We start from the raw sequence: 26730 nt of genomic DNA, 5'->3' as shown, positions 1-26730 counted from the left end.
CCTTCAAGTGGAGCTCAAGAACTGCTTTAATCGTCATATTACCAGACACTTCATATTTGTAGGTATTTGGACCTTGAACAACAATGATTGTTATTCTAGATGTACTGGAATTTGACCAGGAATACAGTATACCTGATTATCATAGTAAAGATATGAACCTACAAAGAAGGGAACAAGAAGAGAAAATGTGATAATCTGCAAGTGTCCTATCCTTCAGGAGGATCTGATTCGATGATGACAGTGCAAGTTTATCCAAAAACGAATCATTGTACTGGGTTCTGTATAACATCTAGATCTCAATGATCGGAAACCACATACCTGAACATATTGCTTAAGAACACTGCCAACATAAAACTCTGAAGTTACTTCAATGGAATATTTGAAACTGTTCATATAAGAAATATCCACCAGGAAGGTATTGGATTTTTCAGGTAAGATACCTAAATGTCAATGATATCAATAAGAAGGACAATCAAGTCGCTTGCGAACAACCCCACATTGATACATCTTCAACCCCTTATTCAATACATGGTTATTACATTGCAATACAGCGTTCTTAACAAGGTCTTCACTATACTTGTCCTTCAGAGTATCCTGAAGATAGTGCCGTAGTACTGTTTCAACAGAATCATCTTTCTTTACAACCATGTTGCTATAGATACCACTTATACCGATTTCGATTGTGAAAACAGGAGGACATCCCGCAATGCCTGAGACTGGATTAGCAGGCTTGCGCACATATGGAGGTGGTTTCTTAAGAGCATTTTTGTTCACTAGCATTATCTTTTCTTGAAAGCCACTGAAGGGAATCGGTGTCAATGATGGTAATTCAGTTCCATCCTTACGCTGAATAGAATAGCAATCAGCACTTCCAGACAATTTCAGAGATTGGATACAGTACAAAATGAATTCACTAACAGTGAATCCTGAATAACAACGGACATCACAGACATGATTATCCCATGTTACAGACTGTGTCAAAGCACGGCCAATCCTAATTTCAGATCCAGTAGTTAACTGAGTCAATAAGGGAACCGATACATTCAACTGCTTCTTTCCAGAGAGGAAGATTAACTCCTCGAACCTAACACCAGTAACCTTCTAACAATCAATATTGTTTCTCGTCATTACAGTGAAATATGTCTTATATTGCTGCACTGTTATAACAGCATCAAACTCCAGAGAAAATGAAGTCTGGTCCACAGTGAATGATACTGGTATCATTCGTATTTGCAGTTTATTAACTAAAAGAATAACAGAATAATTGGCACGATTTCTGGCTTGACAATTCCCCCCTCAATTACAATTTCCCGCGGGATCCCATTCTTTTGACAATACTCTAGTACTATTCTCAGTTATTATTTCTTTTTATGATTTGAGTCAATGGAATCAATATCAAACAGAATTCCACATTCACTTGAAACAACAAAGAGTAGTTGATTCCAAATAATGAGAGGATTATGATTCCTAATAATAGGCAGAATTTGGAATCGATACAACTTAATCCTATGAATCGTATCTTTCAGATTGCTGGAGAGTTTTTGGAAAGTGTAGATCAACGTGCAGACCGATCTGTAAATGGTAAGGATTGCCTTTACTCGTAAGAGTTAGCTTCAAATACTTCAACATCATATAAGCCAAGGTAATTTAGATCCTATCTATTAGTAGCTAGATCCTCCGAGAATCGCAATACTGATGATACTTCTTTGAGTACTGGTCGTGACCGAGAGCGATATTCTACAAGAAATGTAGGATTCATTAACATTCATCATTGGCAGCCGCGTTTAAGAAAACCGGTTTCTTCTCAGCTAACTGTGAATTCGATAAAACCAGTAACATATACACCACCTGTAGAAACGAAACGTGTTGATATAGATGTTGCTTCGTTGATGGCAACATTAAACTCGGATGACAATGTAATTTGTATGAACTCGTTTGTAAGATAAAGGTATCGCACAAACGTTGTACATCAGAACAATTGCCAAATGTGATTTCACTTGTTGTTGTTAAGTGTAGGGTGAGAGACCAGACGCCGGTTCCAGCACATCACATCCAACTCCGTCTCCTCAACCATCGCAACTTGCTGTCGTTCCTCCAGTATTCGAGGAAAGGAAAAGAGGATCTCACGAATGGGGAGAACTTGAAGGAGAAGTTGGACTCCATATAACAGCGAGTGTAGAACCCCGTGATGTTCCGGAAGAGTCACCTTTAGCAGTGACTCTATTGGAAAATGCCCAGTTAGACTTACCACCAATATCGGATATGTTGTTTTTTGTGCAGTTCTATGATAGATAGTGATGTTGAAGAGCTACGTCACCAGTTGGAGGAAGTGGAGCAGGAATTGAGTGTTCGAGAAGAAGATTGCCGTTTATTGAGAAAGTCGTTGGAAGAGAAAGAGAATCGGATCGATTTATTGGAGAATAAGATCAAAGTGATGCGAATTGAAGTAAGAAAGTGAAGATAAAATGAAATTTAGATTGACCGAGATAAAGACAAAACAGAGACTTTGTTAGATGAGAAAGATGCACTGATCATGCAACTTCAATCTCAAGTTGAGAGTAACAAGGCAGAGTACTATAAGCTCCAACTGAGTATTGGCGAAGAGAAGGCGAAGCGAGAACGCTCACTGAAACAAAGTGAGAAGGAAGCTAGTGCTATTCAGGAGCAGCTAAAACGGTTGATGGAAGAGAATGAATCTCTTCGAAATCAGTTATTACAGCAACAGTCAACACATCAGCAGCAGGAGGATCGTCTTCGAAGCCAATTGAAAGACCAAGAGGCATCGATTAGTTCACTCACTGCCTCATTGACGGCTTCTCAGAAACAGTTGGACGAGAGTGTACTGTAGTCTCTCAGTCATAATATCTAGCTTCGTTTGGATTCACACATGGATTCATCCCAGCAAATGGAAGATCGCTTGACGACTACAGAACGTGAATTACTGAAAGTGCGAGGTGAAAAGGAACGGATTGTGAGAGAGAATACACAACTACAGCATGCCAAGACCTCCATAGAGGAGGAAATGAGAACTACGATCCAGGAATATGAAGAGAAGCTTGTAGCACAACAGCAGAAGGTAGCTGCAATGATTGAATTCAAGATCAGATTGATTCTCTGGAACAACAGGAATCACAGCGACAACAGACCAAAGAGAATGGGTTGAATCTGCTTCAGTCTCAACTTGAACAACTACAGCAGACTGTGTTAAAGAAACAGTTGATGCTTGATGCAGTGAATAGTGAGAAGAGTGCATTGGAGTATCGCTTGGCTGATGCGCTAAGAGACAAAGCAAGGAGTGAAAGTATGCGGCGCAGCTGGTAAGTGTGGATGGAGAGTATGAGTGATAGGAGAGAAGATGATGGCTGGAAAGATGTGGAGGAGGGCGATAGTGAGGAGAAGGCACATCCTCGAAGCATTTCTAGGATTCTTCCTGATGGTCTTCCAAGTATTGTATTGTCAAAAATTGATGACTGTGACGAGGTGAGTCTGTCGGCTATTCAGTTGATGCTACGCTCTCCTACCTTCCGACTTATTATCTTACTTTATTTTTCTCTTCTGAATATTGGTTTTGTTGTGTTGTTATTACGAAAGAGGTAGTGGATTGTTTGTTTCTTGAACATGCTCGGGGTTTTATAATCCTGAATGATTATTATAAAGCGATGGAAGAGAAGCAGAGCTTTCTTCAAGATTCTGTTGAGCACATCTCTCCAGATGTAGATCCAGAGGGAAATGGAAAGGAGATGTTCCTAATCTTGTTGAGCACAATTAGTACAATTCATGTATAAATGTAAAACATAGATCTCACTTCCTACAAAGACAAGTTCTACAGTCATGGGATATACACGATTGATGATTTCTTGCATACTTCGAAAGAAGAAATCATGGCTTGTGAGCATAATTTGAATCTATGAAGGATAGATGATATCATTTGTGAAGTTGATTACGATGACATGATGGAAGTATTTGCTTCAGCAAAAGATTTTGTAATGGAATAGCTAAGAGTAATATCGTAGATTAAAGAGAATTCTAGCGCTTCTCCTAATGAAGTGTGAGTGGAATGTAGTAATCGATGACTCATAGACGAGAGAGCATCTTGGAACGGCCCAATACAGTTCGACTACGTAAATCTCTGATGATGTCGCATAATACAAATCAAGTCTTGGACAGTAGTAACATTCTCCAAATAGTCTCTAAAACAAATCAGTCCGTTTATGGAATGAATACGGTGAATATTGAAGTTGATGCTCCTTTCACAACGTTTGATGTTGCGAATAAGAAAGATGGAAGGCCTAATTCTTCAAAATTCTAGTATCATTCCTCATTCCTCATAATTTGTAGTAGGAGTACAGTGGCAGTTACGTCTTCTTCCCAATTTCATCCGACGCCTTCTGTAATGAAGCAGACTATAGGTTCTCAAGGTCGTTCTACGGTCCTAGTGACTGTTAATCAAGGTAATGAAAGTAAGTCAACTACCCTCGAACCAATTTGCGAGTGTTCGATCTTAGATGGTTTACAGGAGATGAGTGGTGGTGTGTATGAGGACCCTCAGAACCAGAGTGTAGGTGAAAGGAGCTGGGTTTATCTATCAGGTAGTAGAAGTTATGTTATTGGGAGCTGCATCCTTACCATCAATCGACTTACATCACTCTGTTGTCACTTCATCACAATATTCATATTCATTTGCTTCCATTCTACCTGCTTGTAATATCGAACAGGGAGTTTCAGATATAACAACTGCAATTACTCCCCAATTGACTAAGTTACTGTCAGGAGGCCATCTGACTTATCTTTTGTATCATTCACTGGCTTCTCGGGCATCTGAAGTGTTCTGTGGTCATTCAGAAGATGTATTGCAAGGAGATTCGATGAGTGAGAAGGATGGGCTTTGTGTGACTGTCCTTTCAAATGTTCTGAGTGTTATTAAGCAGAATGATGGTTGGAGTTTGTGTTTGAGTGTATGGAGTATATGTGATGGATGTGTGTATGATATGCTATCAGATCGAGCTAAACGACAAATGATTGATAGTGGAACAATTATCTTTGGACGAGGTATCAAATCATATCGTGTTTGTAACAAGAATGATATACGGAGTGTACTACATGTGGCAATGAAGAATCGAGGAAATGGATGGAAGGATGCTATTGTATGTGTGGGTCAGATCATTAACTATGAAGGACAATTTGTAGGAACTTATTATGATTCTGATGTAGGTGGCTCGTACTTCACTTGTTCTCCTACCACCATGTGATCGTTTCCTTCCTACTGTTTCAACTTCTGGTGTTAGTCCTTCCATTACTCTTACGCGTAATCCAGAATCTACTACATCTCTGATGGTATGTATGATTATTCCTTTCTGATCGCAGACTCTAAATCATTTGTTAGCTCCTGGTATGCGCAAGCCATTCCGTGATAGTAAACTGACTCTGTATTTACGTCCTTTCATTCGGAATGCTCATGTTACATTAGTAGCATGTCTTCCCCCTTACAACACATCTCCCTCAATTGTTGTCAAGCATTATATGAAAGAAGGTGTGACCATGCGAGGAATGGATCAAAAATGTGATACGCCAAATACTATTGTCTATGATGGTATCATGAAGTATTGTTTTAATCTGGTTCCGAAACAACCTCGACCCAGATCTGTAGGAACCGAACGTATACCAGTCACTGTGACTCGTAATCAACTACCTGTAACGACTCTTCCTCGGAGTCACACAGCATCTCGCCAGATCACTCCTTCGAGCACTTCCTCAGTGATGAATGACGGTTGTATAGAAGATCTCTTTAGCAAGTGAGTGAGAAAAGGAACAATAACAAATAGATTATGGGATTTGGAGGAGTCTTTGGATCGTGTTCTCTCTCGGAGTATGTTGCGGTGGAACACTGCAAATGATAGAAAGATATCCTTAAGCCTGGATGAATAGGGAACTTAACTACAGGTCACCGAATTGAAGAATAAATTGCGTGATGTCCGCATAAAGATATCTCGTTTAAATGAAAAACTCTAAGGAACTGTTTGTTTGAGGATCATTCAAGGTTTGGTTGTTTGTTCATGAATTAATCATGAGTTGTTTAAGTGATTCAGATTCATTTCTCTTTGTAAGATGACCAGAAGAGGTGTCATTACCTAGATCGGGCAAACAAAGCAACAAGAAGAAGAAATGACTCGCTACTTTGAAATGAGAAAGATTCTGAGTAGAACAAGTATTTGTAAAGATTGTCCATCAACTTCTAGAAGAAAAAGAATTGACAGCAATCGTTGTTGAGAGAGATGGAACAAACTTCGTGAATCGAATGGAAAACCCTGAAGAGATCTGCATTGAGGAGTTATCCAGACAACGAGATTCCTTTGCCCCGTATACATTATCCTATTTCAAGTGTTTGGAGACAACCCAGAAGTTTCTACTTGAACATGAAGGACCTGTAACGAACAATGTATGTGTCTCAGAACTGCAAACTCGAGGCCGGTGTCGTAACAAGGATGTTTGGGACTCTCCTTTTGGTGGATTGACATTCTCCATTAAACTGGCTACGACGAAAAATCTAGTTGAATTCGCTCCACATATCTGTGCTCTCTCTGTTGCACTCGCATTAGATGAAACTATTCCACACCCAGTACAATTTGAGTAATATACTTAGAAATAGGGATTCGAAATAAGCATTCATTGGCCCTATGATGTATATGCGAACGAATATAAAATATGTGGTATTCTGAGTGAAACTTCACAGGGGATGGATGATACATATGTTGTTGTTGGTATTGGAATTAACATGAACAATACAAACAAACCAAATTTGAAGACACTTCTTCAATGGAACAAAATGATTCCTCGAACGCCTGTTCTAGTAGCATGCCTGAGGTATATTCGATCCTTTGTGGACATGTTCGACAGCGGAGACTATACATTCCTGTTGTCTAAATATTATGAAAAATGGGCACATTACCAGAGTGTCATTGATTGTATTGATATCAATAATGGAGTTCGTAAGTTACGGATTGTTGGATTGACAGAAAACGCCAATGTATTGTGTGAGACTGAAACTGGACGTCCATTTGAGTTGTTTCCAGATTCCAATTGTGAATTCTCATTATCGAATATGATTGCTCATCCGCTATTTCCTGTTTGTTAAGAAAGAGAAAACACTAGTCATTTTCATCGAGTCCTGTTGGATGACGACGAGCCATCATCTCTTCCAGAACAGCTTTCCTTGCTGCTGCTTCCTTCTTTACAGCATCATTCTCATCATCGAGTTCAGCAGGAGCAATTGAAGTTCGACGATTCTCCTGTTCGACACTTTCTTTGAAAGCAGCGATTTGTGCATTCTTCCTTTCCAAATCTTTATGAATCATGTCCATTCGAGCCTACAACTTAACACAGTACATTATCAGAACCTTCAAATCATCTAATTGTTTTTGGATCACATCCATCTTTGTTACTGTAACGACTTCTACACATTTACTAGAATCTCTTTCCGTACTATTTTCTTCTACCATATCAGCTTCTTCATCATACGAATCCATGTACTCCTTAAACTAGAGATTTCAATTCCTCCACATCTCTACCTCAAGCCATCGTTTGTGAAAATAACTACCCGATACCACTTCAAGTGTAGAATGACCTAACTCCTCTAATCGAAGTAGATTCTCAGCTCCAAATTCCTAAATAATTACTGATAGAGTACAGAATTCGAATACATTCAGTTGAAACCAGATAGACTTGTGCGCTTCCATGATCTTGATATGATTGTTTTTTATTTCTTTTATCGAATGAATCTGATTTAAGTTCGTTTTAGAAGGAGTTCCTACGAATTACAGAGAGTATCACGAAATCAACGCATCTGTTGTCTTTGTACTCCAAATGAAGCTGGAAGCTCGAAATCACCTGAAGAAGCATTCATTGGGCACTCTCTTCCAAAACACAAGAATGGAATGAATAAGACTGGAACCTTACAATGGTGTCCAAGCGGTTCCACTAACAATAAAAAGCGAAAGAGAGTCGAAATGAGTGTCAATACGTAATAGCGACTATTTCGGGAAATCATTCGTTCTCAACATACTCACTTAATTCGCAAGTAATGAGTGGAGGAACTGTTGGAATGTTTATGTTTGATCATGTTATAGCCTTTCCGTTATCCTAAGTATGTCTGGTCTCCCGCTGGAGGTTGGTGGGGCCAAAATGTCAATTGGAAGCGCAATACCAAGATAGCTGCAGTAGTTGCGTTTGCCTGTTGCATTCCTGTGTTCATGGCTTCTATCAATCTGGAGGTAGCTTTGAGGTTGTGAATGTGTCTCATCTTTCGTAGAGAAGACCTATCGCTCCTACCCGTCATATCCTCAGTCAGAAGTGGTGCAAACATGCCAAGGAGGATGATCCCAGTCTTAAGTAATTGCTACTGTATATTTGTTTCAATTACCATTTGTTCTCTTTCTGATGGTTCCATTGAGAAGAAGAAACCAACTGATATGGATTACAAATCCACTTGCTTATTGACATTCTCTACATATCTTCAGAGATAGAAAAGAATCATGGGATTGAGGTCAATCAATCCTTCATTAACAATGGATTCGGAAGGAAACCAAATTCTACAGCTTAGCCCAGATAAGGTACTTGAACTGAAACGTGAAATGTGCTTTCGTGACATGAAGAGTAGTGGAAAGTGGATCTTCCAGTACAGGCATTATCCATGCAACAAATGTGAGTGGAAAAATTGTGGATGATTGTCAAGCTAGAGTTATGTGTAGATGGTGATCAAAATGAAATCAAATGCGGGAAAGCACATCATTGCTAACCCATCTCTGTTTGTGCTAGGAAGCAACGATACCAGAGACATTGAAGGTGAATCTGTTGAAAAGGATTTAGTAGTAGTTTCAATCCGTTCTGCTAATGTGGATACCCTGATCTCTATAGCAAAGAACATGAAACGAAAAGAAGAACAGTGGGGCTTCCATTTTCTCATTATTTGTAGTTTTAAACTCCAATTTAATATATTGGAGATTTCTCAACTCTTTTTCGACAAAGTCAAAGATGCTCCTGAAGCTGAACTCATGGATCTTTTGAATAAACGAGTATGAATCAGCTTTAGATTGTGATTTATAGTGGAATATGGAAGAAAAGGGATCCATTAAGCAACTCCTTCTATCTGTACGACTAATCTATATCCACACAGTATGCTGCATAGGTTTCCTTCATTAATACACCCAAAATTCAATGATGATCCTTCGAATCTCGCTTCTGTTCCTAATCAACCTGCAGAATCTGCTGCAGATACTCCAACAGTTACTATCAATAGTGTATTTTGAATAAATAGAGTGCCCAATACTTCTCTTTGGAAGATGAATTCAAGAAACTCACCATTGCTCATACCAAATTGAAGGAATTTGCAGATGAATTATTGAAGAAATATCAGGTTTCCCAAAAGCAACTGGAAATCCTCCATACAGATACACACCTTTCAAATGATGAAAGCGATCATCTTCACGACAGCAAAACGGTTCTGAAGGATCCATTGCCTCTTTATACTGGAATCACGATGTTTCAGCTGTTGGTAGGAATGGTAATAGCATTTGTATTTGGAATATGGATAGCGAAGAAATATTGGTACGTCTGTTTGTTGCCACATTTGTTCTCAAGATGGATGGTTTTGTTGTTGTGAAGGCGAAGAGAGGAAACAAAAACAAGAAAGAAATGAGGAATAAATGGTTATGTTGTAGATGTCCATCATCGACCAATGCAATGTTTGCTGGGTTAAAAGCCAAGGTCAATAATTATTTTGGGTACAAATTGTATATTTGAGTGAAGAAATAGTCCTGATGATGAAACAGTTGACACTACTGCATGTATCAACACTATTAGCTCTCTCAGACGTGTATTCGTTGAATACGACTTCTTTCGCAAAATGGTTGAAGAATTGAAGAAAGTGAGACTTCCAGTTACTGATGAACTCTAGAGACCCGTGATTCAGTCTATTGTTGCACTGGGTATTGGTTGTATTCATCACTCATTAGTCTCACAATATCAATATGCTTGTATTCTAGAGATCCACTCTCTTCTTCAAATATCAAAACCTATTGAGATCTTTGATCCTGCTATGGACTATGTATTGTACAATGATTACAGATGTGAAGTAGATGGATGCAAAGATAGTTAGTCACTTTGGAAATACTATCCTCACCGTTAATGAAAAAGGAAAGCGAAAAGTGGCCGAAGAAACCCTGTTCTTTATGCCTCATTGTAGTTTTGACTTGTATGATTATGACAGAGTAACAAATAGATATAATTCGTTACTTTGGAGTAATTGGGGATCAACAGTAAAAATGGTTACAATCATTGGAAACTCATTTTCGCGTTATGAAAGTACAATTCTCAATGAAGAGAAACGAAAGCATCCTTCAAATTGCATTTTCCGATTACTTGCATATTTTGAGGACATTCCTATTATGGAATCCACATATAAAGATGATAAACTTCGATATCTATTCGATTCTTTTCATTCAACGAGTATCATGTACATTCCTGAGTCCAAGGAAATTGAGTGGGATACTAGGCCAGAAGAACCAGAATGTGGCGATGATGTTGTTAGTACTGTGAATGAAGGAATCCTACGCTATGTGACTGAGAAGTGTTCGAAATCGCTTTCAGATGAGTCTATATGTCCTTAATACATTTGTTTGTTCGATTGGGATCATACTGTAAGTGGAGCGGAAATAGGAACTATTTCTGCAGTTGAAGTTGTTTGGCAAAGAAAGAGGGAAATGAGCGCGTTTCCTGTTTTACTGGGCCTTGTGCTCGTAGTGTGTAACTGTAATGAGGCTTCACATGTCGTATGAAAGGGTTGTGTAAAATTGACGATTAGTACAAACCTGGTGATCAATTCTATGCTTGGACAAACCGCGTTCGTGAAATATCTCGATAGTGAATTGTAGATTGGTCCTTATCACAACCCTCATGAAACATATGACTACTTTTCTCTTCCATTCTGCAGACCTGATCTTCCTGAAGGATTGAAGACAAAGGTTAGTTATTCTAAGGATTTTTTGATTCTGAATAGAAGGGAGGTATTTCCGAAGTAATTGAAGGAACGCAGTTGCAGAACTCTGGAATTGTTTTCTCCTTCCTTAAGAATACGGAAAATGAGTTTTTATGTGAAATGTGGTAGTTGTGTAACTGATTGACAAATAGGAACTTGTCAGAAGATGGTGCTTATAGATTGCAAAAGGCGATTTTTAACCATTACTGGTACCAAGTATGGCATTATCTTGAGATGGACTGTAGTTGGAGATTGATGGTCTTCCGATCTGGGCCAAAGTAGGAGATCTGAATATGTCCGAAGAGGAAATCGAAGAGATGGAAAAGAAGGGAGTATATGATATTCCTCACATTGAAGTTGTAGAGTCATCATGAAGTGATTCCAGGAAAAGCACGTATTTACACACATCGTCTGTTCACTTTGGGTTATAATGGAGATCAGATCGTGGAGGTGAATATGACTTCGTCTAATCCACGTGTGGTAGAGGTAGGTACACCTCTAAAGATCACTACATCCATCACCTTCATCAAGTCCACTATTCCCTTCAAAGATCGATTCAATCGATATCTGGAATACAACTTCTTCGAGTCTCAAATTCATTGGTTCAGTATTTTCAACAGTTTTATGATTGTTGTGTTCTTAGCTGGTCTTGTTGCTCTAATCATGATGCGTACACTAAGTCTGGACTATGTCCGGTATTCTCAACAGTATGATGAAGATTCAATTGATATGACAATGCGTGATGATAGTGGTTGGAAACGAATTCATGGAGATGTCTTTCGACCTTGTTCACATCTTCGTATGTATGCCATATTGATGGGGGACGGAGCCCATGTGTCTTTTACATTGATTGTCTCTCTATTATGCATCTTGATAGCTGGTCATTATTTAGGACGTGAGAGATACAAGAATGATTCTAATCAGTAGACGATAGTGTGCTTACCATCACAATTGTGGTGTACGTGATTGGTTTTGCTGTCAATGGATATGTTGCTGGCTCTATCTACAAGCAAGCCTTCTTCCCACGAACATCGCCTTTATGGCAACGTGTGATGATGGAAGGCTGTTTCTCCATTCCTTGTAAGTGAGAATTGTGATCATGATTTGTTAGTGATTGTGATTATCGCATATTCGTTCTTGTGTTTAGTCTCAATGGCTTATGGAGCATTAGAACACTTCCCGTTCCGGAATATCCTGACATTATTTGTATCACTTCTATTCCTTGGTCTTCCTCTTCATACACTTGGTACTATTCTTGGTCGTTCTCTCAAAGGGAATCCTAATAATCCATGTCGAGTAGCCTCATTACCAAGTCCAATTCCTCCTGCTGCCTTCTATGCACGACCACGATTCATTTGTCTGGTAAGTGGCTTGTTGCCCTTTGGGTCCATATTCATTGAAATCTTCTTTATCTTTGCCTCGATATGGTCATATAAGTATTATTACGTATATGGTTTCCTTGCTTGCATGCTATGTGAGGAGTATAATACAGAATAAGATGTAGTGATTCTGATCATCATTCAAGTATGTGTCAGCATTGTGGGTACATATATCTTATTGAATGCAGAAAACTATCAGTGGAGATGGGTGTCATTTGGTAGTGGAGCATCTATTGGTATTTATCTCTTTTTGTATTGTATCTACTTCTATCTATACAAGACGGAGATGAATGGAGTTGTTCAAGCAGCATACTTCTTCGCAGAATCGGTGAGTGATTATTGTAGGGAATGATATCTAGTTATTGTTGGTGAGTGTTGTTTCCTTATTCTGTGGATATATTGCATCAGCGGCAAGTGAGGTATTTGTCCGTCGCATCTTTAAAAACATCAAAGTGGATTAATCGTGTGACTGTTTGTTGGATTCCTATGAGTGTTCTAAACATCACTTTGACCCATGAGCACACTAGGCCTCTCAAAAAACTGAATGTTATGCATGGATGGCTGAGTGGTCCAAGGGGTTAGTTAAGGCCGTAATGTGTTCGCACTCGAGGGTTCGAGTCCCTCTTTGTGTACTATTCTTTTGTTACTCTCATTGAAAGAAAAGATAGTATATTGTGTCACGAATCTACTGTAATAATTGCAACTAGAAAAGACAACAATCATTCTTTCAAAATGAGTCAGAATCGAAAGATCAAAGGTAATTTGAATCTATGGAAAAGGACTAATATGTAGCTCAAGTTGAGTCCACATTAAAGAAGATCAAGGAAGGACTTGAGGAATTTGAGACTATATGGGATAAAGTAGTTGATAGATACAATTATTTCATGTTCAGGTATATGATGCTACAACACAAGCGCAGAAGGAAAAGAATGAAGAGGATTTGAAGAAACAAATCAAGAAATTGCAGCGTTATAGAGATAGTTTAAAGCTATGGACAACAAGTACCGATTCGACGATTGTGGTAGGGACATGAATGGTATGGGTTCATGTTGTAGCAATTCAGCAATCAGATTGCAGATGCTAAAAAGGAGATTGAAGATCGAATGCAAAAGTTTAGAGAATGTGAGAAGGAAACCAAAACCAAGGCATTCTCAAAAGAAGGACTAAAACTACCAAATAAACAGAATCCTGAGGATGTAAAAAGATTTAGAAAGGATTGATGAATAGGAAAAGCGAGAAGAAGTGGTTTCCAGTATCAACAAGTATTTGAGTGAATTGCATAAAGAAATTGATGATTGCGAGGTGGAAGAGAAGCGAGAAAAGAACAAGAAACGGAACACCAATAAAGCGCTTATCTCGAAGCTAGAAGGATATTTAAAGAATCACCGTTGGCATATTGCTCATTTAGAATTGGTTTTACGTCAGATTGATAATGAGATCTTGGATCCTTATGATCTGGAGGCAGTTTTAGATGGTGTACAGGAATATCTGTCATCCTATCGAGATAAAGGCTATATATTTGATGATAGTTTGTATGAAGAATTCGATTTGGATGTTGATCTATCCTCAGATTCTTCATCAGAAGATGCAAAGCCAACACAAGAAGCTGAGCAAGAAACCGTAGTTCCCAAAGTGCCTCCTCCTCCAAAGAAAGTTCCAGTTATCGTTCCACCTATTCCAACCATTTCTCAACCAGCCAAACAAATCTCATCACCTAATAAGGTTGTCACATCGCCACCTATCAACTATGCATATGTTGTCCAAAGAAACTCCTCTCGAACAGTTCCTTCGCCGGATATCTCTCTTCAACGAGCAGTATCAGCATCTGCAGCTCCCAACACATCACCTCGCATTCAATCATCACCTCTTGTCAAGTCTACTCCTTTGGCACCTACTCAAACCATTCCCACTCCCCACCCACTCTCTGCCTCTGCGCCAGCATCAATGCATCCTACTCCAGCATCCCATCCGACTCCAGTAACCAACCCTACACCTTCCTTCATTCCTCCACCATTGAATCCTGCAGAGGCGCCTCTGTGGAGCACAAGCGAAGTACTGGAAATGCTTACGACCGCGTATGCAGCGCGAACTCCTTGTTCTCACTGTGATAAACTCTACTATCCGTCATGTCCTACGGGAATTCCCGATTCCTTCCCCCAGACACCGTTACGAGAGATCTTGGAAGGGAGTGGTTTGAGACAAATGCATGACGAAGAACTCTTGTTTCTGTTTGCTTACCCAGTGGATGAGAATCAACACGAAGCTGCAGCCAGAGTGTTGAGTGAGAAGGATTGGAGATTCAGTAAAGAACAGAAAATGTGGTACCGAGAAGTAGAAGTGAGTGAGTGAAACGTCTTATTATGAGTAGAAGGATAAGTATGAAGTGTATGACTATAATACCTGGAGTGTAAGGCAAGTGCAGGATATAAAGAATATTACATTGGAAAAACCTCCTGTACTCTTTTAGTGATGTTTGTTGAGAAATCTGTATTTCCATTTAAACATGAGTGATCTAACAATTTATTCTGCATTTCTTGATAACAGCGAAGATCCAGCTTCCCAATCTGTATGTATCGCGGTTGTGTTATCATTGACAGGGACCTGTATTTCGTCACTTACTTGCTCTCGATGGACTGAAAACGGGATTAGAAGGCCCCGAAAGATCGATGTACGACGGATTTTTGTAGGTTTGAGAACTTTTGTTCATCCTAGACGAGGAAGCAATTTAACAGAAACAGGGAACTGTCTAGGATACAGACCTATTGTAGATGGAAAAGCAGGCCCATATACTTGGTTAAGGTAGTATCTCAAGAAAGAAATAAGACTTAGCTATACGGATGTGAGAGAGATGATTGACAAACTCTCAAGTGAAATGATGCGTAATCAACTATGTCAAGAAACAGCTGGATGTGGATTGAAAGTATCCGATGGAAAAGAAGCACGTCTTGTCGGTATCTATGCAAAGACAGGATATGAGTGGGTGGTTGCCGAGTATGCAAGTTATCGTTGCAATGCTACTGTTGTTACACTGTATGATTCTCTTGGTAAAGATGCTACAAGATACATTTTGAATCTTTCACGAATGGAAACCGTGTTTTGTGGAGGATCATCCGAGATTCGCAATCTCCTAGAATTAAAGCAGGAATATCCAGAAGAAGTGTTTGTAAAATCGATTATTAGTGTATGCAATCCTTTTTTCGTGTAATTCTAGTTTTCGCCTGTTGATCAAGTCATGATCGATGCATTGACAGCCTCCCAGATCCGTTTCTATTCTCTTCATGATCTTATTTCCAACGTAAGGATGCAATATCACGTTTGAGTCTAGTGTGAATCCATTCTGCCAGCTCACAATCCTGCACCAGATGACATTTGCACCATCTGCTTCACCTCAGGAACCACAGGCAATCCAAAGGGAGTGATTGTAGCTCATCAGACGTTATTAAGTCTCACACTGAGTATTAACCAGCATTACAAAATCTCCTTCACTCCGAAGGATGTAGTAATTGCTTATCTCCCATTGGCTCATATGTTCGAACGATTTGTAGAAGCGAATGCTCTGTTTAACGGAGCGTGTATTGGATATTGGCAAGGTTCCACCTCCTCTCTCATGAGTGATCTTCAAGCTCTGCGACCAACAGCATTCTGTGCTGTGCCAAGAATCATGCAACGAATATATGGAGCCTTACAAGATAAGATCCAAGCCATGAATGGAATGTTACGATGGGTGATTGAGAGTGGAATGCGAGCAAAAGAAGAAGGATTAAAACGAAATGTTTGCCATCATTGGTTCTATGATGTAGTCTTCAATCTTATTGCGAAGAAGGTTGGATTGGATCGATGTCGTTGGATTCTTACGGGAAGTGCTCCTATTGCTGATGAGATTGTGAACTTCTTCAAGTGTGTTTTCTCATGTGCTGTTCTCAATGGCTATGGAATGACAGAAACAGCTGGAGGCACTTGTTGTTCTTCCTCTCTAGATGTTCAGACAGTGGGTCACTGTGGAGGTCCTGTGTGTGGAATTGAAGGGAAACTTGTGTCTGTGCCTGAGAAGAAATACTATGTGACAGATACCATTCACTATGTAAATGCTGGTAAGGACAGATAATAGAACTCAGAAATAGACGATAAAGTTGGAATACCAATTTGTGGAAGGGGAGAATTGTGTTTCCGTGGTCCTGGTGTGTTCCGCGGTTATTTCAAGAATCCAGAAGCAACAGCAGCTTGTATGGATTCAGATGGTTGGTTCCATTCTGGAGATATTGGTTTCATTCGATCTGATAACCATGCTATTCAGGTGATTGATCGTATCAAAAACATATTCAAACTGTCTCAGGGTGAGTACATAGCTGTGGAAAAGGTTGAAAATGTGTATCTCCAGAATGATCTCATTGATCAGATCTGTGTTTACGGAGACAGTAACCAAAACTACATTGTGGCTGTGGTGGTGCCAAATCAGAAGAAATTGATTGCATTTATGAATGCAAGTTCTGTTTCTGATGCAGTGAAACAGCTAGAGTATGCCAAGATGTGTGAACATAAGGAAGTAAGGAAGATCTTATTGGAGGAGTTGAACAAGACTGCATTGGCAGCAAACGTAGAGATAGGTATGAGAATGAAGTGTAGTTATTTGGTTTTGAACGAGTTCGCAATATCCATTTGGAGCCAACAGAGTGGTCAGTTGATAACAATGTATTATCACCTTCATTGAAGATGAAGCGTCATGTTACCCAAGAGATGTATAAAGAGATCATCAAAGAAATGTATCATGAGGGTCAGATGATTTGAATATGTTTGTAAGAAACACAATACTTATTTAACTTGAGCTGTTGACCATATACAGAATACAGAAGAGTGGTCAAGTAATAGGTTATAGCACACAGAATAATCCCTACAAGAAGTGTTATCCATTCCACCCATGTAGATATTTGCTATTCATCATCTTTATCTTATTCTTCATACTTGATACACCTTCACATAGGGTTCCTTTCCATAATATCCGCCCCAGAATGGTTCAGCATAGATAGGGCTTGAACTCTCCTTATCAACAGTAAATGAATCACGATCAATCACTATATCAAACCTCTCCTTAATCTGTTACCATGAATTGCTGGATCCAATGCATCATGATAATAGGCATTAGATGCGTAGCAATGACCTTTCACACAATAACCATTCTCGATACTTCGACAATCTGTCCATGAGGAACAAGATACTCCAGTCGCATTCTGATGGAAGTGGAGAGTCAGTGTACTGTGGATAAAGCTCTCAATGACTGAAGGTGTGAAGTAGATTCCATCTATGGAACACACAAGATGAGATACAAACCCTTCTTTGGATCTACAGGACCAGTATAGTTCACAGAATATGATGATCCTTCAGGAGAGAACAGTGGATAACGACCAGCCTACAGATGAAAGAACGAACATAAAAGGACTGAATATGTGCCTGTAAACAGATTCAGTGCTTTTCCAGCTAAGTAATGAAACCACTTATTCATGGCTACCCTGACGATTGGTGATAGAATCAACATCCAATCCAAGCATCTCTTCCATTATACCACACTGACCATTCACAGCAAAACAGGATAGCAAGTCATCGAGATAGGTGGAATTGACATGAACCTCCACAGGCTCTGTGGGTTCCAACAAAGATACAATACCTGCGGCCAGAGTATTTGCCACCTCGACAGCCTGTGAAAGCTGGATTCGTAGAGGGAGAGCACTCATATATCCAGGAGCAAAGGTAGCATCATATCCACTTATCACATATGTATCATTAATGCCTGCTTGGAAGAACGTGTGGGCAGGACCAGGAGGCAGACCCTGTACAGATGAAGGGAGAATGGAAGGAAGATTGAGAGGGGCAGCCGCAGCTTCACTGTGGAGATATAGAGAAGATTGATAAGGGAAGAGTTGATCCAATACAATGACATATTTGAAACGATCTAGAGACAAATTCGTGAAATGAAGTGATAACTAGAACCTCAATCAAACCAACTGAGAGTACCTTGAGAGGACTTGTACAAATACGATCATTAAAAGGAGACTGAGCATGTTCAATAGCTTGAAGACAGGAGAAGGATTGAATCTCACTTACCCACAATCGACTTCCACCACGTCCCCATGATTCTCCTTGGAAGAATGCAACGACAAACTGATTAATATGATCAAAAGAGAGAGCACGAATGGATTTGATGGCTGCAAGGAGGATAGAGACGGTAATTCCAACCCGTCCATCATCAGTCTCATAAGCATCACTCATACTATCCATCTTCGTGGCAATCAAAACAATCGGCCGATCACTGGCTATTGGTGATTCGGATGCCCAGACCGATTGGCCACCAATTGGCATACAATTTCCTCTTCGTAAGCATGTTATTGAATCCATTGTATCTGGTCCCATATATGAATTCATCTCCACAATATAGGGGTTATGAGTAACTCCATTCACATTCTGCAAGGCCTTGGAGAATAGCTATCAATTAAGGAAATCCATTATCTCCACTTCTTCAATTGTAGCTTCATCAGTCACATAAGAAAGTGCAATTGGCAGATCATCATAGAATAGTCCCGAGCCTGATGGATTCCACTCGTACTCTGGATGCAATGTGATATTCACAGAAGGAGTTCCCAATCCATCTGGACAAACAGATGATGGTGAATATCCCTCTTCCTACAGGTCAAAAAAACTAGAAAACACAACAGATGGAAGATATCCACAGACGGCAATGCCAACAACTCCTTTTGTTTTTACAGCTTCTTTAACCAGATCTCCTATGCATGAACCAACAATAGGAATCACAACGGGTCAGAATTGTTGAGTTTACAACAAGAACAACATCATCTTCATTAACTTTGGCAAGATTCTCCTTCAAGTCACCCTATACGATTAAGTAAATGGATTCAAAACAACAAGTTGCTGAACGGGAACGGCAATTCCGCGAATACCAGCCATAGGTGTTCGACACCCCACTCCTCCATTCCGATAATAGAATCTACTACAGAATTGGTTTGGGATATCCTGATAGAGAAGTGTTGAGAAGAACGGATCTGCATGAACACTCGAAAGCAGAAGAAGCAATGGTAAAATCAGCATACTAGAGATTCGATAAAAAAAACAATAGCAATAAAGAAGATTATGGAACAGAGTTATACAACAAGTGTACAAATAGGCAAAGGACTACAGATTCTTCTGTTTCGCAAGAATTTCATCCACTTTATGGAGGAAGTCACCAGGTTCACATGCAGATTGTATAAAAGGGTGATTCAACAGGAAGTTCGCAGTAGCACGTGTGTCCGCCTACACTTCACCACTCTTTCATCACTAACATTCACATCTAGGGCTCTTGATAAAAAGTCGTTAAACATCACCGACCAATTGTCTGGTTTCGACAAGGTTGGAGATGGACCAGTATGGATAAGAAGGAGAGCTTTCAATGGAGGTTCGTGGAAGTGAGGAGGCACTCCATCAGCCATTTCAATAGCTGTGATTCCGAGTGACCACACATCAACCTTATTTGTGTATCCCTCTCCTTGAATGAGTTCAGGAGACATCCAAAAAGGAGTTCCCACCTTGGATTTGCGCTGTTCATTTTGGGAAGTAACACGAACGGCAAAACCGAAATCTGCCAATTTGACCTCACCGTTTCCGTTGATGAGAATATTGTCAGATTTGATATCTAGAAGTCAATAAGAAGGAATCCATCCTAACCTCGATGAATGTGGTGAGTGTTGTGAATCACACACATTGCTTGGAGAATACACTTACATACGTATGCAATATACTTTTCCTCCCAGTGGATTTCTTTCCCAACCACACCTGCCAAACTTCCGCGGTCCATGTACTCCATCACAATCTACACTCAAAAGAAGAATCGAAACGGACATAGAGTTCATCATTCCAACAGTAACAATCACTAATCGACACAATATTCTCATGAGGCGTCGATTTCTGCATTAGAAGTTCAGTACAGATTTGTCTCAATTCTGCCATCCCTGTGACTTTGACGGCTACTTCTTCATTCGTTTCCTTGGAGCGCGCACGATATCTATCTCCTTAAAAAATCACATTCTTACACTTTGCTGAATCCACCTTCACCAATTTGTGTAGATACTTCGGAGTAGTATTTCATGGGATCATCGCGAATGATATACAGTTCTAGACTAAACCACTACAAAAATAGCTACTTTCTTCTGGATTCACATCATCAACATTCTCCATGGACGGATCATTTCCCAGCTTTTCTTGGAATACATATTGAAGAACATCGATCACAGCCGGCAATTGTTCGGCTACCATATCCTTCTCGATCGCTGATTCCTGTAATGCTTCTTGCCACTCTTTAGGAAGTCCGCGCAAGCCTACAGGAAACAAAACTGAAAAGAAATACCTCCTGGAACAGTTGGATCTACGGAAATATGTAAAATATTCAAGAAGTTGGTGGGCTTTCCGATTTCAACATCTACACTCGAGAACAGCACATTCATGTACCTCGTCTCTTTCCAAATATCTCCTTAATAGAGATAAGACAACCCTTTTTTCGTTTGTTCACAGACTCTTCTGTAGGAATCTACTCATCACAATGACTTCCTTTTGCAACCGTGTTATCGCATGGAACACCTGTATCCACCTAATAATAATTCAATGGACTAAATTCCACAGCTGAACCTGTTTCTTGGTTGGTATTCATTCACGTTAGTTTGCTGTCGAGTAGTACTTTCTGTGCTACAGCAAATACCGACACAGGAGTTAGAATCCTGAAAGGAATCATGAAAAAACACTATCTCATGAATAACGGTTATATTCCCATGTTAGCCTTACATATCAATAACAAACAGATTCATTATTGACGCCAATTGGGATCCTTTCTTTTGGAAACTCCCTTCTAGGTGTATCTAGTGAGGTACTAAGTGGTATTATTCACATTGACGTTTTTTCTCATTTCGCATGTTTTCGACGCTAAAAAGTATACTAAGGGCCAATCTGATAAACAGAAAGCGTATTCTATATATCGGTAGCATATCTCAGAAATGGTTTACAGTGAACGAGCAGATATAAACAGTGGTGGTGCTCCCCATTCCTTCCACAGGTATATGAGTGAATACGACAAAGAATCGATTCAACGTTTCAAAACATGACAGTGACCTGTTAGGCGATGACAGTAGAAATCCAAAGTACAGAAAGACTACAAACATAAAATGGGGGATCCGATGTAGACGATTCCAGACTGGTCTTCAGTCACAGAAGAATTTATCACTGGAAACAGAAACGGACTCAACAATATGTGAACGATACTAATCTTCAAAAGTGATTGTGTGTTTAATTTTTCGATGAATATAACCTCCAATCCATCAAAGATTGGGAGGAACACAGAAGATATGTCAAAGACGCCTGAGGTACATCTTGTGTTGAAGTGATTAAATCAGGAGCTAGAAGATGTAGGAGATGAGTCGGATCAAGAAAACGAGACAAGTAGGTCGTTATGAGGTGAGATCAGGGAATAGGGAGTCTTCAATCCATTTTTGGTATAGATCACTCAAAGTTCATGCAAGATGGAGTAAAAGATGAAAAGATTGTGAATGTGCCTTGCAATCATCGAAACACAGCCCTTCATCTTTCCTGGAGTCTATTATTGGAATGCGTATGATGGAAATCGTAAGTGATATTGGTAGAGTCGTTATCGGAGTGATAAGAAGACTAACGAGGATAAGGTGGTGGTAGATGATTTTTCAGATGATACGTTGCCTGTCGTAGTTGGATGTGTGTAGGTAGTGATAAAATGGATTGATCGTTAGTGTAGATGGTCATGCAGGCGAATATGCTGCAGATTTTGTGAAGTCAGTATTAGGGACCACAATAGATAAAAAATTACGTTCGATTTTGTGTTCTCCATCTGGTACCACCAAGGAAGAGTTATGTCAGGCAATTAAAGACGCATTTTCATTGGTGGATTCGATGCTTTGTTATTCTATCTTCCATTTGCTTCCAGTATCCTTTTATCAGCAAGGAACATGGTTAACAGGACGACAACGACAAGCGAGTCGCCACAATGTAGAGAAACATTTTAAAGTGGTTGTTAGTTCAGACAATGAGATTTAGAGTGTTCGGATGGATTCTCAAGCAGACGGTCCTACACGTCGAATTCGAGGTTCTGGATGTGTCTGTGCAAGTATTGCTATCGTTAACTCTTGGATTCTCGTATCTGGGCTAGGAGATTGTGGTGTGTTACTCAAGCGACTAAGTGGGTGGGAAGATATGCTTCCAAGACATTGGCCTGAAGAGAAGGAAGAACAGCAACGTATTGAGAAGGCTGGAGGACATGTTCACAAGAATAGTATTAGTGGAATCTTGGGTGTATCGCGTGCATTTGGCGATATTTCGTATAAGGAGTCGTATTATAACATGTCGTAGGAGTAAAAGGAGAGTATGAGAATAGAGAGAGATCTCGTTTGCATTCCAGTGAGGATATCGTAGTACCTACGCCTGCAGTACGGTGTATAGAACTGACCGATGGTAGAAATCTAAGAGAGAGTTGACTTTTAGATCTTCAGTATTGTGTTTTAGGGAGTGATGGATTGTTTAATGCGTTAAAGAAAGAAGTACTAGTGTCTACGATTAGTGGAGGTATTGCTAAAGGACTGACAGGAGAGGCTATTTGTAGTGAAGTCTTACAGATGGTGAGATCGTGAGTAGAGGCATAGGAAAGTAATGCATAGAGTCTATGATAAGCAATACCGTTTGCGAAAAGAGGATGATGACGTTTCGATTTGTATATTATTTTTCAATCAACAGTGAACACAAGAGTGTTTGTTACACTATTAAGGGAATCATAAAGAATGAATTCATTTGTTCGAAGTCTTGTGTACTGATTACAAAGAGGTTCATCATTCAGATTATCATCGTCTTTGTCTCGAACGATACGCATCCGTTCATTCAGCGAATCAAAGGAGAAGGTGATTGCTTCTAAGAGTACAAAAGGAGTAAAGCGACAAATTCCTGTAATTGACCAACTGAAACGAGGATCTCAGAAGATCTCTGTGAAGAACATGGTTTACCTCCTGCTTGTAACAAATGTCATTTTAGTTGGGTTGGTAATTAACAAGAAGAGAAAGAACGACCAACACCTCTCCCAAGAGTAGTTCTGTTTGTTGCTAAATCTTGCTAAGATGACGATAGGCATGGATTTCCAGACAAACGAGGGCGGCTACTCGCCATACAATGTTAATGGTTACAAGAATGGAAATACCTAAAGGAATATCTGCCATCGACACTTTAGTATAGGCCATGACCTAATTCTAACAAGTATCGATAGATCATACAGCCTCTCCATTTGGAAATGCACAAGCAGCAGGAGCAGGTGGACACTCAAAGGTTTTCCCCTTAAACTGATCAATAATCATCAACTTGAAGCCCCAATTGAACATGCTTGTTTCTTTTAACCATATCAAATAGGGAGGAACAGATTGGTCTTGTAGATAGAAGCCGCCGAGAAGAACAAAAGGCAAAAGGAGCATCGCAGAGATGGCATTTGCAAGAACAAAGTCTCCAGTAAGTGCCGAAATAAAATGGCCTAGTGCCACAGCTATTTGTGAGCCCGTTCAACGAATTGTACTAGCATTTGTTACAAGGAGAAGGATACCAATATAGGCGAAAAATCGCTGTGGTGCAGGATCGAGTCCAATAATACAATAATTGATACTGGCACCGATAATAGGGAATATGAGTGACATTGGGAGACCCACAATGGTTTTGGCAAGATAATAGGCATCGATCCTATAGAGACCAGAAGCAACTTCATTGTAAACTATTGGTAGTTCAAAGGGAAAGACTTGAATCTCAGAAAAGAGGAGAGAAAAACACTCGGTCATCATTACAAAGAAAATCACAGAGATTCGATTGGTGATTCCCTACATGAAACTGGAGACAAGATAATACAGATTGGGAAAAACTAAGTTGAATAAACACGAGACCGATGAGAGTCGAAAGCACAACAGTTTGAATGAAACGAGCAACTGTTAGACGCGAATCCCGCATGAGAACGGTGAAGCATCGCGAAGTGAGTGTCCGGAACTGAACCCACCATGAAGTGGGATAACTGTGACCAAACATGCTCTTCCAGAATTTGTAAACAATGTTGCGTTTCTCAAAGAATTCAATAGAATCAATCTCATCGATAATGGACTGATCTTCACATGATAGTGGAATGTGATCTGCAATCTCTATATTCTTCTGATTCATCTCACTCTTCTTGAACGTTTCACAGAGTTGATGAACTTCTTGAATACGAGCTGCTTTCTGCTCGTCCTCCAACTCATTATCAATAGCCATGGTGTGAATAGCGAAATCTACGTGGAATACGAGAATTGAGAGTACCTGCCATATTGTAATACGGAGGACAAGGCATTCCAATTGATTCAAAGTACTCCAGGGCATCTTCTCGTTTACCGAAATAAGCAACCTCTCCATCAGCTAGATACATGACTCGATCAAATAATGCATAAGTCTCCGTTGGTGGCTGATGAATAGTACAAATAACTGTCACTCCATTATCTGCCTACAATCAATTGTACTAATAAGACTTACAAGAATACGGAGTGTTTTGATTACAGTTTCAGCCATATAGGAATCCAATCCACTTGTTGGTTCATCACAGAACAGAATGGATGGATAGTTAATGAGTTCGGTTGCTAATGTAACTCGTCGCATTTCTCCTCCAGAGATACCTTTCGTATGACTTCCTCCGATTGTTACATGCAGACATTTGGAGAGGTTGAAATGTTTCACCAGCTATTATGAGAGAAGGCACAAAAGACATACCCACACAAGACGATCTCGGATTTGTTGTTCTCCTTTATCACCAAGACGAAGAATTGCTTGATAATACAAGTGTTCTTGAACAGTCAAAAACTCATAGAAGAGATCATGTTGTCGTACGAACCGACATACCTTTCTATTTGTGATAAGGAAAGACTGAAAAGACCTTAGAGAAGAGGCACCAACCTCTCTTCCATTGATGCTGAATTGACCAGTGAAATTACTATTTCGACCGCAGAGAATGGATAGGAGGGTTGTTTTACCAGCTCCACTAGGGATCAAAGAGAAATTGTAGTGTAACCTTGCTCCTAGAATAGCAGTCATCTCACCAGTGGATGCATAACCATCAATATGTTTTAGAATCATCTTTTGATTTGTGTCTTCTTGTGATGGACGTCCTGTTTCTTCGATTGATACGTGTGTGGATGATTGCGTAGATGCAGGTGTTGATCCATGTGTTGACATTTTTGCCGATGATCCACTTGACGTCTGTGGAGTCAAAGCAACACTCTCAGAGAAAACTTCAGATTCATGAGAAGAAAGATATGTGTTGATGGACATCTCTTCTTCCTCAATCTACATCATCAAGTCCCCTTCATACATACCAATTCAAAGAGTCTGTCGTATTTTGATTTTTCACTCTTCTTTCGAAACAATGAACGCTTTGTTCGAGGCGTCCAAATGACATCATGGAAACGGAAATGACATCTAGAAACAGGATCTGGAGTGAAAAACCGCTCCAGTTTACTTTCTTGGTATTGCCGAGTATCTACAATCAAGAGACATTATGATCACAACCTTCAACACTAGCAAGCACCGAAGATGGGTGTCCACATAAGTGTTCTTGTTTAATATTTGCAGAAAACCCTGTTGACGATGATGAAGACTCGGAAGACATCCTGGATTGTCAAAAACTGGGATACTGTCAATACGCTTCGTCTTCTTTGTACGGAAAAGAGAATCAGAAAGGATTGAAGGAAATAATACAACAGAAACAACACCAATTTGGGCAACAGAGTTGATCTTCAGTTTTACCCAAGACTCGAAAATGAGTTAATAACAATTCATTCATTGGTCAGAATCAATAACATTGCCATAAACATAGAATTCAAGAAGAAAACAACCAAAAAGTATGAATCCAGGGGATGGGGATACCTGTATTTCTAAGGAAGTGACTCCGAAAGTTTCCCCACCAGTCTCTCCTATTCCTAGATTGACTCCACTGACTCATAAACCAAATTACTGTGGTTATTTAAGAGTTAATTGGAATGAAGGTACGTTGTGCTTCTTAGTCTCCGTGTTTTGTTCTATTTTAATGACGGAAGTCTGATTTCGTTGTAGCTTAACATTTGCTATCCCGCTCTTAGTTCTCAGAAGCCAATTGACATTGATGATGAGAACAAGCTGTAAAGAGTGTGAAAGAGAGACTGATGTGTAGCCGTGTGTTCATGGACAAGAGAATGTCTCAGGAAGTGGAGGGTGACTCCTTGGGTGATGAATTCAAGGGTT

The 26730-nt window shown here is 39.8% G+C and overlaps 13 protein-coding genes across 13 annotated transcripts; 9 read left to right on the top strand and 4 right to left on the bottom strand.

The window, feature by feature from the left end:
* Positions 1-1508: 1508 nt before the first annotated feature.
* JH06_0113 (hypothetical protein) lies at positions 1509-3597 on the top strand (the record flags this gene model as incomplete). The annotated part of the gene is given in 11 exon segments (XM_014674463.1): positions 1509-1581; positions 1612-1642; positions 1673-1748; positions 1779-1916; positions 1949-1999; positions 2017-2267; positions 2296-2446; positions 2477-2839; positions 2870-3076; positions 3106-3317; positions 3348-3597. The coding sequence occupies 11 exon segments, from the start codon at positions 1509-1511 to the stop codon at positions 3595-3597; spliced, it is 1803 nt and encodes a 600-aa protein (XP_014529949.1).
* Positions 3598-3659: 62 nt separating this feature from the next.
* On the top strand, positions 3660-4125 carry JH06_0112 (hypothetical protein; the record flags this gene model as incomplete). Its single annotated transcript, XM_014674462.1, has 4 exons — positions 3660-3768; positions 3799-3888; positions 3919-3983; positions 4081-4125. 4 exons carry the CDS (start codon positions 3660-3662, stop codon positions 4123-4125), a joined length of 309 nt encoding a protein of 102 aa, XP_014529948.1.
* A 394-nt stretch (positions 4126-4519) lies between these two features.
* On the top strand, positions 4520-5796 carry JH06_0111 (kinesin-like protein; the record flags this gene model as incomplete). Its single annotated transcript, XM_014674461.1, has 4 exons — positions 4520-4562; positions 4594-5183; positions 5212-5334; positions 5365-5796. The coding sequence occupies 4 exons, from the start codon at positions 4520-4522 to the stop codon at positions 5794-5796; spliced, it is 1188 nt and encodes a 395-aa protein (XP_014529947.1).
* A 268-nt stretch (positions 5797-6064) lies between these two features.
* On the top strand, positions 6065-7132 carry JH06_0110 (hypothetical protein; the record flags this gene model as incomplete). The annotated part of the gene is made up of 4 exons (XM_014674460.1): positions 6065-6100; positions 6133-6205; positions 6237-6616; positions 6647-7132. 4 exons carry the CDS (start codon positions 6065-6067, stop codon positions 7130-7132), a joined length of 975 nt encoding a protein of 324 aa, XP_014529946.1.
* Positions 7133-8077: 945 nt separating this feature from the next.
* Positions 8078-8389, top strand: JH06_0109 (hypothetical protein; the record flags this gene model as incomplete). Its single annotated transcript, XM_014674459.1, has 3 exons — positions 8078-8116; positions 8142-8267; positions 8306-8389. The coding sequence occupies 3 exons, from the start codon at positions 8078-8080 to the stop codon at positions 8387-8389; spliced, it is 249 nt and encodes an 82-aa protein (XP_014529945.1).
* Positions 8390-10754: 2365 nt separating this feature from the next.
* JH06_0107 (hypothetical protein) lies at positions 10755-12869 on the top strand (the record flags this gene model as incomplete). The annotated part of the gene is made up of 11 exons (XM_014674458.1): positions 10755-10823; positions 10856-10894; positions 10926-11015; positions 11051-11151; positions 11182-11245; positions 11281-11361; positions 11393-11924; positions 11957-12076; positions 12141-12503; positions 12534-12736; positions 12768-12869. The coding sequence occupies 11 exons, from the start codon at positions 10755-10757 to the stop codon at positions 12867-12869; spliced, it is 1764 nt and encodes a 587-aa protein (XP_014529944.1).
* Positions 12870-13140: 271 nt separating this feature from the next.
* JH06_0106 (hypothetical protein) lies at positions 13141-14875 on the top strand (the record flags this gene model as incomplete). The annotated part of the gene is made up of 6 exons (XM_014674457.1): positions 13141-13165; positions 13201-13268; positions 13301-13429; positions 13464-13604; positions 13636-14745; positions 14777-14875. 6 exons carry the CDS (start codon positions 13141-13143, stop codon positions 14873-14875), a joined length of 1572 nt encoding a protein of 523 aa, XP_014529943.1.
* A 36-nt stretch (positions 14876-14911) lies between these two features.
* JH06_0105 (long-chain-fatty-acid-ligase) lies at positions 14912-17193 on the top strand (the record flags this gene model as incomplete). The annotated part of the gene is given in 8 exon segments (XM_014674456.1): positions 14912-14974; positions 15006-15076; positions 15121-15207; positions 15238-15589; positions 15620-15721; positions 15734-16499; positions 16530-17002; positions 17032-17193. 8 exon segments carry the CDS (start codon positions 14912-14914, stop codon positions 17191-17193), a joined length of 2076 nt encoding a protein of 691 aa, XP_014529942.1.
* Positions 17181-17834, bottom strand: JH06_0104 (hypothetical protein; the record flags this gene model as incomplete). Its single annotated transcript, XM_014674455.1, is given in 4 exon segments — positions 17181-17336; positions 17368-17477; positions 17489-17781; positions 17809-17834. 4 exon segments carry the CDS (start codon positions 17832-17834, stop codon positions 17181-17183), a joined length of 585 nt encoding a protein of 194 aa, XP_014529941.1.
* Positions 17835-17897: 63 nt separating this feature from the next.
* On the bottom strand, positions 17898-19362 carry JH06_0103 (nicastrin; the record flags this gene model as incomplete). The annotated part of the gene is made up of 6 exons (XM_014674454.1): positions 17898-18383; positions 18415-18882; positions 18913-19080; positions 19108-19181; positions 19213-19288; positions 19321-19362. The coding sequence occupies 6 exons, from the start codon at positions 19360-19362 to the stop codon at positions 17898-17900; spliced, it is 1314 nt and encodes a 437-aa protein (XP_014529940.1).
* Positions 19363-19587: 225 nt separating this feature from the next.
* Positions 19588-21097, bottom strand: JH06_0102 (P21-activated protein kinase; the record flags this gene model as incomplete). The annotated part of the gene is made up of 10 exons (XM_014674453.1): positions 19588-19707; positions 19737-20086; positions 20119-20263; positions 20335-20455; positions 20484-20565; positions 20595-20768; positions 20798-20869; positions 20899-20977; positions 21008-21037; positions 21068-21097. The coding sequence occupies 10 exons, from the start codon at positions 21095-21097 to the stop codon at positions 19588-19590; spliced, it is 1203 nt and encodes a 400-aa protein (XP_014529939.1).
* A 640-nt stretch (positions 21098-21737) lies between these two features.
* Positions 21738-23202, top strand: JH06_0101 (phosphatase; the record flags this gene model as incomplete). The annotated part of the gene is made up of 9 exons (XM_014674452.1): positions 21738-21803; positions 21834-21879; positions 21912-22048; positions 22080-22171; positions 22203-22476; positions 22507-22814; positions 22844-22920; positions 22951-23092; positions 23124-23202. The coding sequence occupies 9 exons, from the start codon at positions 21738-21740 to the stop codon at positions 23200-23202; spliced, it is 1221 nt and encodes a 406-aa protein (XP_014529938.1).
* Positions 23203-23558: 356 nt separating this feature from the next.
* JH06_0100 (hypothetical protein) lies at positions 23559-25587 on the bottom strand (the record flags this gene model as incomplete). The annotated part of the gene is made up of 7 exons (XM_014674451.1): positions 23559-23696; positions 23727-23989; positions 24020-24314; positions 24343-24752; positions 24781-24961; positions 24991-25194; positions 25225-25587. The coding sequence occupies 7 exons, from the start codon at positions 25585-25587 to the stop codon at positions 23559-23561; spliced, it is 1854 nt and encodes a 617-aa protein (XP_014529937.1).
* Between the last annotated feature and the right edge of the window lie 1143 nt (positions 25588-26730).

This window comes from Blastocystis sp. subtype 4, assembly GCF_000743755.1.
Source record: "Blastocystis sp. subtype 4 strain WR1 chromosome Unknown seqid_0008, whole genome shotgun sequence".
NCBI classification, from domain to species: Eukaryota; class Bigyra; order Opalinata; family Blastocystidae; genus Blastocystis; species Blastocystis sp. subtype 4.
Note: the sequence above shows the minus strand (reverse complement) of the source record. Positions and strands in the feature narration are given on the sequence as shown.